Here is a 15,137-nt window from a genome sequence, read left to right as displayed (position 1 = left end):
TCATCAGCTGTGGGTCAAACACGTCTCCTGCAGGAGCTTTAATACTTGTGCTGTGGATAAATGTTGTCTCAGAGTGTGTGCACACCAGAGTGAAAACCTCAGCAGGGTTTGGTTCAAATATTTTGACTTAAAGCCTCTCACACAGTCGAGTTTGGAGGGAAACCTGTGAGACAAAGACAGAAAGACAGAAAGACAAAGAAAGTTCTGCTGTGAATAATCAGTCCTTTGTATCTCAGTGACATCGCCACATGGTGTGTGTGTGTGAGTGTGTGTGTGTGTGAGTGTGAGAGTGAGTGTGTGTGAGTGTGAGAGTGAGTGTGTGAGTGTGTGTGTGTGAGTGTGCGAGTGTGTGAGTGTGTGAGTGTGTGTGTGTGTGAGTGTGTGTGTGTGTGTTTGTGTGTGTGTGTGTGTGTGTGTGTGTGTGAGTGTGTGTGTGTGTGTGTGTGTGTGAGTGTGTGTGTGTGTGTCCACAGCTCCGTCACAGAGTCACTCTGTGTTCATCTAACTGGACAATGAGCACACACACACACACACACAGACAGTCACAGTCACAGCATGGCCGCCGTCTCGACTCGTCGCTGTGGAACGCCGCAGATCTTCGTCATCGTCTTCTTCATCCTGTCAGGTGAGACACACTGCTGACATCACAACATGACGCTATGGGAGGAAGTGCTCACACCCTGTACTGCAGTAAAAGTACAAATACCACAATGTAAAATTGCTCTCGGACAAGTAAAAAGTCCTGCAGTGAAAATTAACTTCAGTAAAAGTATAACCAGGACAGTGTACTTAAAGTATTCACTGAAGAAGTACTCAGTATGCAGTACAGAGTCCCTTGTGACTGATGTCCTGTCATTTCTGACCTCAGATCAGCTGACTGTGACTCTTAATGTCTGAGCTGGTCGAGCTGGAGCTCATTCAGAGGATTCAAAGCACTCAGAGCAAAAGCTGCAAATCTTCACAGCCAGCACACGTTTTTACAGGAGAAAACTCATCATCAGTACAGCTGCTCAGTTACTGACTGATGGAATGTAAAGGCTGTCACATGAATGTAGTGACACGTACTACAGAGCTGTACTCAGTACAGTAATGGAGTACTGGAGTACTGCACTGAGCTGCTCTGTGACTGCTGGACTGATGTGTCTGTGCTGCAGGTGGACACTTGCCGTCTGTATCCTGCTTCAAGGTGGCGGAGGGGGGCGTGGCCTCTCTGTCCTGTCAGTACTCTGTGAAGCGTTTCGGTCTGAGTCGGGTCTGCTGGGGCCGCGGCTGTGGGACCTTCTGGTGCAGCAACATCCTGGTGCAGACGGATGAGAACGGAGTCGTCTCCAAGGTCAGCTCAGCTCACAAAACACGTTTGTCTTCTTGTGCTGTAAAGAGGCCGAACTGGCTGTGGACATGTTTGTCTCTGCTGTAAAGGCAGACGTTTTAGCATGCGGTCTGAAATAGACTGACTCACTTTGGAGTGCAGTTTTTGCAGGTTTGCTTCCTTTTTCAGCCCCGGAGGCTGGAGCTTGGCAGTACGGGTATCTGAACATAGCCGAGGTCAGTGTGTTGAGAAATGTCCCAGCAGTCACTTTCCAGAGACAATCATAAACTTTACTAAACTGTCGTAAAAACAGCTTTAATGTCATGAACAATTTTCAGCAAGTGAGTTCTGCAGTTGATCATTTAAGGTTTTGGTTTTAAGGTGGCATTTGTGAGATACGGACAGAAACATTCAGAGCTGAATGTGAGGGAACAACAGTGCTGATGTCCTAAACTTCAGTCCATCAGTCTTTCCATGTGGTCATTAATGTCCCTGTGTAAACAACTTAAACAAATGAAATAGGCTATCCTCACCTGGTGCTGCAGGTGGAGGACCGGTACAGGCTGACGGGGGACATCTTGGACGGGCAGATGGACCTGGACATCTTGAATGTGAGACGGACAGACAGTGGGCCGTACTGCTGCAGGGTGGACATCGACGGGGTCTTCAACGACAAGAAGGTGATCATGAACCTGAGGGTGGTCAAAGGTGAGCGACAGTTAAAAGGCGAATTCACACTTTGGCATCTCTAACCCTGAAAGTGTATTTTAGGAAGGAGGCTCTCAGTGGCCTCAGTGGAGGCTCAGATGTGAACTTTATTGTGAGACATCGATTCAGTTTCTGCCAACCTGCACTCAACAGATGGTGTAAGAAAAACCGTCCGTGATGTGAGCATCAGAAGAATCAACTTTTTATAGAATCAACTTTTATTGACAGTTTAAAGTTTTAAAGTGATTAAAGTGACATATTTTGTCATTGGAGGGAACTCACTCCAACGAAATTTGTTCTCTGCATTTAACCCACCCAAGTGACGTGCACACACACACAGCAAACCCGGGGCAGTGGGCGACCGCGTGCAGCGCCCGGGGAGCAGTGGGGGTTAGGTACCTTGCTCAAGGGTACCTCAGCCATGGACACCGGGACGGGGAATCGAACCAGCGATCCACCGGTTACGGGTCCGACACCCTAACCGCTGATCCACGACTGCCAGTATATATATATTTTTACACACACACACTGAATTCGTCTTCTGCATTTGACCCATCCTTAGTTGAACACACACATGCAACACCCAGCAAATTACATGCAGTGAAACACACACAGGAGCAGTGGGCAGCATCAAGCGCCCGGGGAGCATATTGGGGGGTTAAGTGCCTTGCTCAAGGGCACACACAAGAGCATTTTTATCACATTAATCACTCCACCACACCCAAATTTTTCCTGCCCGTCCGGTGGGGGAATCGAACCGGTGACCCTTCGATCACAAGCCGCTTCTCCAACCTCTAGGCCACGGCTGCCCCCAGGGGACGATGATCAGTAACTCTGGTTTGTTCTTCTCAGCTCTGGTCATCAGTTCTCCTCCAACCACAACAACAACCGTGACAGCAACAACCAATCGGGTCAGAGCACCGTCAACCTCAACAGGTAAGACAACATTCACTCCTGCCTGTTGGCTGGTCGGACAGGTCACAGCAACCACCGCTGAGACCACGGGGTTCCACCAGTTCTGGGTTGAACTGCTGTAGTAGAGGATTAGTCATCGATGGAGGGCGTCGCAGGACGGCAGATGACAGATGAGACAGTAGACCATCTTTATCCTGTCTGTCCAACATGCAGGACACACTGATGTCATCATGGTCCACACCTGGACTAATTATTGGTTGCAGCAGGGAAACAACTTTTCAGGTTCAGAACCAATTTATGAGTGGTCTAAACAGTTAGAACAGAACCTGCTCCATGCCGATCCTGGCTAATTACTGAAGCCGGTCATTAACCGGTTCTGGGGGTTTACTGGTCCAGGTCTGAGCATGGTCAGGTGAGTCCTGTGTGATCTGTCTTTCTGCAGTGAACTGGAGATCCCTGCTGTCGTCTCAGCTGGACCTGCTGAGGAGGAACTCCACCCTGCTGCACTCCGACGCCGTCACTGTGAGTAACCACGACCGTCAGCGTGACGTGTGGACAGAATCAGAGCTGATGATGTTGACCTCCTGTCCCCCTTCTCTCTGTCTCAGGTGGACGACTCTCCACCCTCACTGTCCCTTCAGATCAACGTTCCCGTCCTCTCTCTGTCCCTCATTGTGTTGTTCATGTTGGCTGCAGTTCTTGTCTTTCTGGCCTTCAAACGTACGTCTCCATTAGAGTTTATAAACCACAGTACTCGTTACTACTGTCAGACTAAAGTGTGCAACCTACACACGCTCAGTCTGTGAGTTTTTATTTCAAGTCTTATTTCTTTGTCCAGGTGGACCTTACAGGAGAACCTTAAAGACCAGCTGGTGAGTTCATCAAGTCGTGTCTCAAGTACTGCCAACTGTCCAACACAGAGAGACAAACAGAGAAGCAGAGGAGACGAACCAAAAGGAGACAGATGTTCCCAAACCGAACTGGTCTTCTGTTGAGCTACTGACTGATGAGTGTCTGTTCTTTTTTCTCTTCAGTTTGTCCTCTGAGGAGCCTCCTCACATCATCTATGAGATCCGCATGAGAAGACCAATACAGGAGAACATCTACACTCTGGAGTAGAGACCCTCAGTCACACCACGAATAAACCCAGAAAAATACGCCTTACGCACACACACACACACACACACACACACACACACACACACACGGCTGGATGCCTTCACTGACTGTTTAAATCTGGTGAACTGAGTGTGGAAATGATTCATCGTTAGAAATCGTTTGTCCTCATGTTTATTATTCTGTTTCCAGATTTCAGGCTGTTGAAGACAGTTTTCCCTCGGGATCAATAAAGTATCTATCTATCTATCTATCTATCTATCTATCTATCTATCTATCTATCTATCTATCTATCTATCTATCTAAGACCTTTTCGAGTGAAAGACAAAACAACACACATAAAAGATGTTTTTCATCTGTGTGGAGCGTGTTAGTGTGTTATTGCACCTGTTTTCAGGTGTACAGTCAGTGCTGTCGACAGACATTCATTCACGTGATGTACTCCTCTGGTGGTGTGAACGAGCTGTTCATCAGAGGATCACACCTCTGAGGCCGCCTGCGCTTCACACTCTGAATTCATTTCACATGCAGCTGTGTGTCTCTGAGCAGCTGCTGGTGTTTGGTTTGTTTCTTGTGGTTGTTAAAGTGAGCTGAATAAAAGTCAATGAAACACAGACGTCTGTGTGTCAAAGTCCTTCCTGTCCCAGTCCCACAGACAGGCTGGCTGCCTGCTGTTTGTCTCTGTGTGTCCGCCCTGTGATGGCCTGCTGACCTGTCCAGGTGTACCACGCCCCTCTGGGTGTGAATGTGGAAATCCAGTCTGATAAATGAGATGACTTCAGTGTCCAAACTCCATCACTTAAACCTTCCTCTTCAGGTCCCACACAGACTCCATGAGGTGGTGTTACATAAACTAGCAGTAAATTGCTGTTGTGTTTGTTGAAGAGCGTCACAGCCTGGAGTGTGTGCTCACCTACGTGTGTGCAGAAGGCTGAGGCGAAGGCGCCACCACAACACATGCATATCATCTTATGCTGATCTTCATTTTGATGCTGAACCCTGAACGCAGGTCAGACCCAAAAGCTGAGGCTGATTCAGATCGATCAACCAGTATGCCAAAGTTCACACTTTACTTCTGTGTTCACGTCTTTGCTTTCAGGTAGCGTTCAGGTAGCTGCTGCTGAAAACACACGCATTGGGAGGGCAGCAAGCGTTTTACACGTTCTGTAGATTTATACCAGAATCTGTAAATATGGAACAGCTCCTGCACTTACCCAGCATACAGAAGGCTGAAAAGCAGAGCGTTTGCCCTCCTTCCCTTAGGAAGGAGGCACAGGACCATTAAAACACAAACACAGCTACAGCAACAGCAGCGCATTCACACGCAGCAGCCGGCAGCCCCTTGCTGATATGTGAGAGACAAAAAGACAATCATTCAGTCCAGACAATCGTCAACAGCCTGGACTTCATGCTGCTCGTGGCTGATGTCCCATCGTAGGAAAATGTTGCTAGCTAGCCAAGCAACAGAAAATCTTTAACGACATCAAGAGACTGCAGGACTCCAGCAGGGTGAGGGGAAGAGGACTCAGGTTTGTGTGCAGATGTTCCAGCCGTGTTTGTGATGACTACAACAGATATTTTGAATCAAAACTTGATCTTTTCCTAACTTTGTCCAAGAGCTTTTAGTGGGTAAATTGAACCAGAAACTCCCAGCAGTCACAGCATAAAAACTGAAAGTCAAAACATCAGGTTTCCACATATCAAATATATAAAATTTGAACATAATCTGTGGCTTCCAGGACATACATTTTGTCTTGGGTTTGAAAATTTCACATCAAGGAGCTGGAAATAGATGATACAGAAGTCAGACTGTTTTTTTTATCAAAGATTAAAGATGACATTTTAACAAAGTATTTGGTTAGTAAACACTGCAGATCTGAGTGTTGAGCTCGAGGGAAGGTGGATTCGTAGCCAAGCAGCCCAAGTCACTGACACCTTACAGGCTATAAATCTTTTGGTGATGAGAAGGAGATAGCATTTTCTTCAGGATCTTTGGCAGCAAGGTTTCCAATGACCAGACCAGCCGAGCACTGCAACGACCTGCCCCCCAGACCTGCCCCGCAGACCTGCCCCGTAGACCTGCCCCCAGACCTGCCCGCAGACCTGCCCCCCAGACCTGCCCCGCAGACCTGCCCCCAGACCTGCCCCCCAGACCTGCCCCGTAGACCTGCCCCCAGACCTGCCCCCAGACCTGCCCGCAGACCTGCCCCGCAGACCTGCCCCCAGACCTGCCCCCCAGACCTGCCCGCAGACCTGCCCCGCAGACCTGCCCCCAGACCTGCCCCCCAGACCTGCCCCCCAGACCTGCCCCGCAGACCTGCCCCCAGACCTGCCCCCCAGACCTGCCCACATGGCTTCACTCAGGTCCACCCTGCTGGCCAGTGAGTACTGAGACCTGCTCACCTGCTGCAGTGATAACACACATCCTCTACAAATTCTGTCTCTGAAATGTTAAGATCAGGCAGAATCCTGGATTTATGAATCCTGCCATAAATCCAAAGATGAACAAAAACTGCTGTGTGAAAAAACAAGTAACTGATTCTCTCTGTTTCCCTTCCAGTTTGATACAAGTGCCACAACCTTACCAAGCACAACCTGAAGCTCCACATGGAGAAGCTGAACCATCAGCAACAAACAGAATGTGTGATTAAAGATATGAGGAGCTTATTATTATTTCTCTCATTGCTATTCTTACAATAGTTCTTTTAATTAGAAATGATAGAAGTATTGCAGACAAACATGGTATTATTATATCAGTATTCTGAGTTATGTGCTGTGATTTAGTCTGCTGGAGGACTTTTGGTATTTTGCTTCAAGCTCTGTTTTTCTTTCAATCTGACTTTTGGATTTTTGGATCAGCAGTTAATAATTTAAGATCGTGTGAAGGATGTGTGTTCACTTCAATGGGATGCTCTCATGTTTAAAATGTCAGTGAACACTACAGGAGCTGGCGGGTAATCTGACAATGTTTGTACCGAAGTTTGATTTCAAGGCCCGGTGTTGTCTGCTGTCTTAATGAGAAGCAAAACATTCAAGTCACGGATGAAGAATAAAGTCTTTCACCGGATCTGTGCTGTCTCTTTGTACAGTTCACTCTCTAAAGACGTTTACAGCCTTGAGCTAAATGACAAAACTGGGTATCACTCATCATATTAGAGGCACATATTTAGGTTAGACATTAGAAAACATTTTAACTGTACAGCAACATTATTATGCGCATCTTGTATTATATTATTAGAACATAAAGTGGCGATTGTGACACTGAACACAGCTCTTCTAAGGTCAGCCTGTCCACTCCCCATTTGTACTCATTGTATCGAAAGTTGACTGCAGTTCAGTTAGTCCTCAGTGAGCGGGAAAGAATGGAGCTAAGTGGCTAAAGTAATTGTTTACACCTATTTCTAGACCAAAACCATACTTTATTTTAGTGTTTGCAAATATAATATTGATTATAAATCAGAATTGAAGAGAACAATTACTAAATCCAGTTCATTTTTGTCACAGGGCAGATGGCATACTGCTAATGTGTGCTAATGTGGTCGGTTAGAGATTTACTGTACGGTAATCAAAGTTCAATTATGATAGCGTGAACATAACCACAATAATACGGCTTCGGTTTTGTGTGTTATGGTCCTTATGCATTTTCCTAACCAGAGCTACAGACAAAACACAAGCTTAGTGCTTGATTGATGTGATAGAAGAAAATACGTTTCAATTTGTCGTTAATCTCGTTTATTAAGGACTAAACACAATGCGAGCCCTCGTCAGTTTCCGTAGTGTAGTGGTTATCACGTTCGCCTAACACGCGAAAGGTCCCCGGTTCGAAACCGGGCGGAAACACTTTTATACGAGTTCAGGAACAACTATAAGAAATATTCCGTTGAGAGGGTGCGTTCAAGGGAGTATGAAGACATAAACATATTGCAAAGTTCATACTTCTGTTAAATGTCTTCAGTTTAAAAAAAAGTATAATTTGATTTTATTTTAATTTTGACGGCATATTTCTTATAGTTCCTCCTGAACTCGTGTAAAAGTGTTTCCGCCCGGTTTCGAACCGGGGACCTTTCGCGTGTGAGGCGAACGTGATAACCACTACACTACGGAAACATGCACAGAATACACTGCAAGTGTGTACTTCAATATTCAGTTTTATACAGTTAACTATTGTTATTGTTGCAGACTGATTGAAGCAACCACCGCTAAAGGCAAAACTGTAGTTATATTGTTAATTTTATGTCAGAAATTACATAACTGTACATTCAAATAATAACAAAACCTCATTCAAGTCATTGAACTTGCTTGCATGATTTCGGCCATCTTTATTAAAGTATACTGTATATAATCTGAAGCAAAAAACAACAACATACTCCCTGGGGACTGACGGTCTAAGCTGAGTTTGTGCATTTTCCGAGCATTAAACTGTAAGACCTGTTTTTGTGTTGTACGGTTTTGAGATGTATTTTAAGTGGCTAATTTAAATGGTCGCGAGGCTTTGTGCACATAAGAGATAAATGACAGGGAGGAATACAAACGGGCTGTGGCGGCAGCAGTTCTGCAGACAGCCTGTTCACTCCCTGTTAATCCCATTGGCTCCAGTTCACTTGGGGGCGCTCGCGAGGTCGTCCTCAATGAACGTGAGTGAATGGGGCTGAGTGGCTTAAATTATTATTTACACCTACTTCTACGTCAAAACGCCCACATTGTATTTTACTTTTTGCTGATATGTGGGTCTGATATAACATTTTAATAAACCAGAATCAGATCTAACGGGATGTGAGTGTTTCTGGGACTTCCGGTGCAGAGGGACGGCTGCTGCAACTGTCCGACTTGACCGGAGGCTTTTGTGTCCGCCGCCTGCTCTCGGCCGCTTCCGGGAGAGACGCAGTTTGTCTCCAACGAGCCGACGAGCGCTCAATAGATTAACCTGGAAAATAAGTTTTTAGCGGCTCTCTTGTCACGTACACGCGATGCCGCCCGGACTGACGTTACGTTTATGGCACCATTCTCGGATCGTGGCCGACCCTGTCACATGCATGCTGCCGTTCATGCGCACTGACATGTACAGCACGGGCACGTACGTATAGGCAATCACTCATCCGGGTCTGAGAGGTGAAACGTCCTCGCGCTTAAGTCCCGTTGCCCAAACTCTGAGCACAGACGCACAGAATGCAGGATTTGCGCGCGCTTCTGTTGAGGTTAAAAATGAACACTTTGGAGTGTATAAACTGTTATATAAACTGTTGTAAAAAAAACCAAAAAAACAACTAAAATCTTTGTTGAACATTGAACATGAGACTTCGCTTAGGCACGTGCCCCTCAAAAGAGGCCTGGCGATTGGTCAGAACAGCTCCGTGTTAACGTGCTGATTAACAGCACATGAAGTGTGTGGAACACCGACGTTCCACCACCAGGGGGAAACCTTGTTCCGTTTGTTTCTGACGGCTGCTGTCTCCGCTCTGAGCCCGCTGCAGTCTGCCAGCACGAAACCAGGACACCTTCGTTCTTTCTTTCTTTCTTTCTTTCTTTCTTTCTTTCTTTCTTTCTTTCTTTCACATCTGAGAGATGAAACAATTCATTCATCACATTCGTGAACGTGAACCACCCGAACCTGAAACAGTCTGGATTTTGATTTTACTGAACATACTTTTCAAAGTTTTTCTCCTCTGCAGAAGAACTTTTACACACACACGCACACACACACACTCCAGTCCGACCTGCACAACCTGTCTGTCCAGTTGTTGTCACAGAACACACACACACACGCACAGAGTGCCAAGTTATCCCACCAAGAGGAAGCTCCTTATTTGGGCACCAGGACATCCGCTGCAGCAGCAGGAAACACCATATTTGGGCTGAAGCTGTGTTGATTTTCCTGCAGAGAGCTGGCCATTGACAAAGTCTGATCCCATTGGCTGTTTGACACACACACACACAGTGAGTACAGTGTGTGTGTGTGTGTGTGTGTGTGTGTGTGTGTGTCACGCTGTTTCATGACTTAAAAACAGTTGTGACGTCTGATCTGAATCTTGATCTTATTATTTGATCTGGTTCTGCCTGACTTTTTGTGAAGGTTTTGTTTGTGTTCGAACTTTTAACATTCGTACATTTCACAAAAAATGATGTTTGCGTCTCAATATTAAACTGGTGGAGGTGAACCAGCTAGATGATCTCCGCTCACGCTCGCCTCACTGACGCCACGAGGGCCTTCAGCCGAACCACATGGTCTTCTTCAGAGACTGCAGTCTGCTCAGGTTGTCTTGAGACTGTGGACGTCCGGATGTTCACTTCTGACCTTTGAAACAACAAACACAATCTGCACTCAAAGTCTCTCCGACTGGTCTGCTGTGGAGCTCTCGGTCGCGTCACACAGTCTTCAGCGCGGAGACGAAACCCTGCGACCGGACTGAAGGCTCCACCACAGGTGACCCGCCAGGAGCCGTCAGAAATAAAAGCACCGGCTGGACTCTGACGTTTTATTGTGGCAGCTCTTTGCCTTAAGAGGAAACATGTTGGGTATAAAATCAAACACTGACCAGAATGTGAGAATACAAACATCGCAGAACCTACACAGTAGGTAAAAAACTATGTACAAGTTCATGTATGAACACAGTACTACAAGTACACATAGTATACACACGTTCCACTTACAAAAGTACTCATATTTCCACTCATTCATACATGAAACGTCTTTACAGTCCGTGAACTCAGCACTTCTCCAGGTTTAACTCACTGATGAAGATTAAAGTCCAGCGTGTCATTTTCAAAGAGTCTGTGCAGCGACTACGGTGGCTGAGGAAGCTCAAAATCAGGCAACAGTTTCCAGACAGCCGCTCAGCTGCTGCAGAAACGCTGAGATTGTCAGCAGATGTTGGAGCTGTGGGGGGAGGGGAGCTCCGAGTGAGGACTCCCCACTGGAGAGGAGCAGGAGGAGTAGAGGAGGGGGGACGGGGAGGAGGTGTACACATGTGACAGTGATGAGGAGGAGGTGAAGCAGGGGGAGTTGGCCTGCATGCTGAGTGAGGAGAAGGAGGATGAGGAGGGGAAGAGCGGGGCAGCGGGGGAGGAGGAGCCGTGAGGTGGGGAGGAGTAGGAGGAGCAGGGGGAGGAGGTGGGAGGGGAGGAGAAGCCGGGGGGGTTGCTGATGAGGACAGGAGCAGAGGAGGAGGAGGAGGAGGAGGAGTTCCTGTCGGCCTTCCGCTCACGCTGCCTCTGGTGGATCTTGGCGTGCCTTTTGCGTTCGTCGCTGCGGGCAAACTTGCGTCCGCATTCGGTGCAGGCGAACGGCTTCTCGCCCGTGTGCGTGCGGATGTGGGTGGTCAGGTGGTCGCTCCGGCTGAAGCTGCGCATGCAGATGCGACACTGAAACGGCTTCTGGCCTGTGTGCATGCGCACGTGGCGCGTCAGCTCATCGGAACGGGAGAAACGACGGTCGCAGCCGTCGGCGGGGCAGGCGTACGGACGTTCGTGTGGCGGCGTCTTGCACTGTCTGCCCACCGACGACTTCCTGATTCCTCTGGATTTGGTGACCTGAGCTTGGTAGGCGGCGCCAGAGGTGGAGCCTGTAGGTGTCAACATCTGCGAGGAGAAGGCTTTGATGGTGGAGAGCGGTGTGAGCGGGGGCTGCGCCGGCGGCGGGTTCAGGCTCTGGGACAGCACGGACTTCTGATCCTGAGTCAGGCCAAGCTCGCCGTCCTGCACCTGCTGTGTCAGGAGGTAGTCTGGGAGCATCGGCACCACCAGGGAGGGCGGCTGGAGGCCCAGCCTGGAGGTGGAGGTGGGGTAGGCTGGGGGGGGGCCCTGCGGCTGGAAGGCCTGTGGGGGCGGCTGGGAGTCAGAGGGGGGCAGGAGGAGGTCGGGACCGGTGGTGGTGGTGGTGGTGGTGTATGTCGGCGCGGCAGGGAAGACCGAGGCCACGTCACAGCTGACCTGGACAGAGCTGAAGCTCGGCGGGCACAGCGATGATGATGACATTGATGATGTCACTGATGATGAAGAGGAGGCGAGGCTACAGGCTGCGGGAGGAGGCGCCGCCATGTTGACCAACCCGGTGAACAGGCTGAGAAGAGGCTCCGCCCACAGACTGCTGCCACTGGACACGGAGCTGGACGGCTCAAAGGCGAAGCGGCCGCTGTAGGCCAGTGGGGGGAGGCGGGGGGTGAGAGGGGGGAGAGTCTGCAGGTCCGGCAGCTCCGACAGAGAGTCTGAGGGAGAAGAAGAAGCAGGTTACCTGTGAACACACCTGAAGCACCTGAGAGTGAAGTCTGCCCTGATGTCAGCTGACGGTCAGCGTCGAACAGATCGTTAATCAGTCAAACATCCCGTAAACCCGAAGGATGAGTTTATTTCTCTCACCTGCTGAAATCATGACATCATGATGCCTTCAGGAAACCTCAGCCCAAACTGATTTCACACTTTCTGCACGTTTCATTTCATGAAACTTCGCAGATGAAAACTTAAATGGTTTTCACGTTTACGGCATTTTGTGTCCTACTTTTAATTTAATTTGATTTAGTTTAGTTTTGAATTTAAACCCCCACAAGCACACACACACACAACCAGACAAACACACACTCAAACAAACAAACAAACACACACACACTGAGACACACTCACGCACCGCCCCGCTCCTCACCTCCGCACTCCCCGGGCTCCCCGCTCAGCAGTCCGGCTCCCTCCGCTGCCGACGCGGCGCACTGCAGCAGCATCTGCAGCTCCTCCAGCTTCGAGTACCCGTCCAGCGGGGAGGGTGGCGGCGGGAGGCAGGCCAGAGGGTCCGGCAGGAGCAGCTCCGCTTTGGTCGCTGCCATTTCCCGGGAGGAAGAAGAGTGAGAGGCGGCGGTGGACGAGGAACACAGCCGCTCCTGAAGCTCCTGAGCACCGGGCTGACGGTGCAGAGGGGCCGAGCCGGTGTCCGCTCCTGAAACCCGCCGAGAGGCGCTCTGGCCGGGCTCACGCTGCTGCTGCGGCTGCTGCTGCTGCTGCTGCGGGCGGTGATGCCCGGACGAAGCCAACGCTGGAGGGTCTGCAGGTCCGGGCTACGGAGTCCCGGGTTCAGGTGTTTAAATGGCCACTGCAGGGAGGTCAGCTTCATCAACTGATTGTTTCCGGTTGGTGTTTTCACTTGTGGACGGTAGCAACTTGAACTTCAGCTCTGTCAGCTTCCCTCAACGAGGATTCCCGGCTTTATAAAGTCTCCTGCGTGACGTACATTCCCAAATATGGCAAGGAGGAAGCCCATATTTGATCAGAGCGGTGAGCGTGCAGCGCGGGCTACACACGGACGCTCCGGCGCCCTCTGAGCTCTTTGACAGGCGATTTCTGGAGCGTGGTCGATCCGGTAGAGTCCGGAGCTCAGCCCGGCTGGGTGGGTGCCGTCTGCCTGCTGCACTGCAGCCGGTCCGCGGCGCACAGGGAGCGCTGCCAGCCGCCATGGCCGGAAACCCGGGAGACACGTCACAGCGCAGACGAGTTTTTTTAAACTCCACGTCACGTGGAGGTCGTCCAGGGCGTCATCATTTCCTCGGGCCTTATTTGGCTATTTTCCTGTCGGTCTGCTGATCGAGTGAAGGCCCTGCAGCTCAGCTCAGGATGGAAAGACCATGCAGTACAAACACCAGACGTCAGAGGTTAAAGTGCTTTAGTTGGTTGAAGTATTTAAAGTATTTCATGTATCGTTGAGTAGTTTGATCTCCGCTGGTTATGTGTTTTATTTGTCAGAACTCCTGAAAAGTAACTGCAGCTGTGAGCTAAGTGACAAGTACAACTGTGCCTTCACAAATACGATGCAGCAGAAGGACAGAATATTAAAGTGAAATACTTCAGATTTGTACTGAAGCACAAAATGTACTTCATTTCTTTTCTGTATCTGCTGAGACGCAAGTACAAATGTGTTTGCGTACATGTAATGTAATAGAAGAAGTTTAGTCTAAGAAGTGCTCAGATTTTGACTGACGTATAGCAATACCTTAGTGTAAAAATACTGTGTCACAAGTAAAAATCCTGCATTCAAACTTTTAAAGACGTTAAAGTCCAAAATGTAGACGTGTGAAAGTATCAAGAGACAGAAAATGGAAATACTCAAGTACAAGTACCTCAAAATTGTACATAAGTACAGTATTTGAGTAAGTGCACTTGGTGATACAGATTTATTTTCAGTCTCCAAATGACGTGCCTGAAGGTATGAACTTTAGATTTATGTTTTTCATTATTTTGCGATTGTATGAATTGTTTGAGAACACAGAACACCCTGCAGCTGTGAATAGAAACAGTTTTGTCTTGAAATGCAAGTTTCTAATAAGACAAAAACACCTGAGAAAAGGTGCAGTAAAATGAAGGTCTGCAGCAGCGCCGCCTGCTGGATGACACACAATACTCCTGTTTAAGTTTATTCTGCGTTGAAGCAGTTAAAAGTATATTTCAAGTGCATTAATTAAACATAAATCGAAACAGCCATTTCATTTATCTTACTGTGTTTATGTTTATCTTTCCCAGTCTGACTGTACTTTTGCTCCTATTATTAAAGTAATACACACACACACACACACACACACACACACACACACACACACACACACACACACACATATAGGAGCAACACGCGGTGGCAAAATGAACATTAATACAGCGGAGTTCCAATATCAATAAATTATGGAGGATGCGGGCATCGATCCCGCTACCTCTCGCATGCTAAGCGAGCGCTCTACCATTTGAGCTAATCCCCCGCTAAAGAAATGAACCACCACCATCGTATTTGATAAGTCAACACACTAACACACTAAACCTGGAGGCTGACGGCGTTCATCAGCAGGTGACATCACATGGTTATACTGCAGGTACTGAAACAGTAATGCAGGTATTCTCGGGTTTCTCATGTTGTCCAAATTAATACAAGGAAGAAGAGGACGAAAAGGAGAGTTAAGAAACCCAGATAAATGAACAGAACAGGCTCTATGAAACATTTCTGCATTAAAATGTCTCAAAACTTTAGCACGCTAATGCTGTATTGTTAATGTCTGATTGGCTTCTGCTCTGTGGCATCCGCAGCTGAGGCGCATGGGTAATGTAGTATTTAGATTGATGGAAATAAATC

At 48.3% G+C, this 15,137-nt stretch overlaps 2 protein-coding genes and 3 non-coding genes across 5 annotated transcripts; 2 read left to right on the top strand and 3 right to left on the bottom strand.

Moving 5' to 3' along the window:
• Positions 1 to 547: 547 nt before the first annotated feature.
• Positions 548 to 4,303, top strand: timd4 (T cell immunoglobulin and mucin domain containing 4). Its single transcript, XM_046410967.1, has 8 exons — positions 548 to 625; positions 1,155 to 1,333; positions 1,855 to 2,017; positions 2,870 to 2,953; positions 3,375 to 3,454; positions 3,541 to 3,652; positions 3,771 to 3,804; positions 3,967 to 4,303. The coding sequence occupies exons 1-8, from the start codon at positions 556 to 558 to the stop codon at positions 4,049 to 4,051; spliced, it is 807 nt and encodes a 268-aa protein (XP_046266923.1). The 5' UTR covers positions 548 to 555; the 3' UTR covers positions 4,052 to 4,303.
• A 3,512-nt stretch (positions 4,304 to 7,815) lies between these two features.
• On the top strand, positions 7,816 to 7,888 carry trnav-aac. The gene has a single exon. It is a non-coding gene; the product is annotated as a tRNA-Val (tRNA).
• Positions 7,889 to 8,082: 194 nt separating this feature from the next.
• trnav-cac lies at positions 8,083 to 8,155 on the bottom strand. Its single transcript has one exon. It is a non-coding gene; the product is annotated as a tRNA-Val (tRNA).
• Positions 8,156 to 10,507: 2,352 nt separating this feature from the next.
• LOC124070324 (early growth response protein 1-B-like) lies at positions 10,508 to 13,515 on the bottom strand. Its single transcript, XM_046410137.1, has 2 exons — positions 12,681 to 13,515; positions 10,508 to 12,249 (listed from the first exon to the last, which is right to left on the bottom strand). The coding sequence occupies exons 1-2, from the start codon at positions 12,853 to 12,855 to the stop codon at positions 10,907 to 10,909; spliced, it is 1,518 nt and encodes a 505-aa protein (XP_046266093.1). The 5' UTR covers positions 12,856 to 13,515; the 3' UTR covers positions 10,508 to 10,906.
• Positions 13,516 to 14,696: 1,181 nt separating this feature from the next.
• trnaa-agc lies at positions 14,697 to 14,769 on the bottom strand. The gene has a single exon. It is a non-coding gene; the product is annotated as a tRNA-Ala (tRNA).
• Positions 14,770 to 15,137: the final 368 nt, after the last annotated feature.

Source organism: Scatophagus argus, chromosome 14 (genome assembly GCF_020382885.2).
Source record: "Scatophagus argus isolate fScaArg1 chromosome 14, fScaArg1.pri, whole genome shotgun sequence".
NCBI classification, from domain to species: domain Eukaryota; kingdom Metazoa; phylum Chordata; class Actinopteri; family Scatophagidae; genus Scatophagus; species Scatophagus argus.
Note: the sequence above shows the minus strand (reverse complement) of the source record. Positions and strands in the feature narration are given on the sequence as shown.

Excerpts from the sequence above, each read along its gene's own strand:
- LOC124070324 (XM_046410137.1), bottom strand. The coding sequence starts at position 12,855 with ATGGCAGCGACCAAAGCGGAGCTGCTCCTGCCGGACCCTCTGGCCTGC. Across the intron at positions 12,250-12,680 it reads GGAGCCCGGGGAGTGCGGAG|ACTCTCTGTCGGAGCTGCCG; the intron begins GTGAGGAGCGGG and ends CTTCTCCCTCAG.
- timd4 (XM_046410967.1), top strand. The coding sequence starts at position 556 with ATGGCCGCCGTCTCGACTCGTCGCTGTGGAACGCCGCAGATCTTCGTC. Across the intron at positions 626-1,154 it reads CGTCTTCTTCATCCTGTCAG|GTGGACACTTGCCGTCTGTA; the intron begins GTGAGACACACT and ends TCTGTGCTGCAG. Across the intron at positions 3,805-3,966 it reads AGAACCTTAAAGACCAGCTG|TTTGTCCTCTGAGGAGCCTC; the intron begins GTGAGTTCATCA and ends TTTTCTCTTCAG.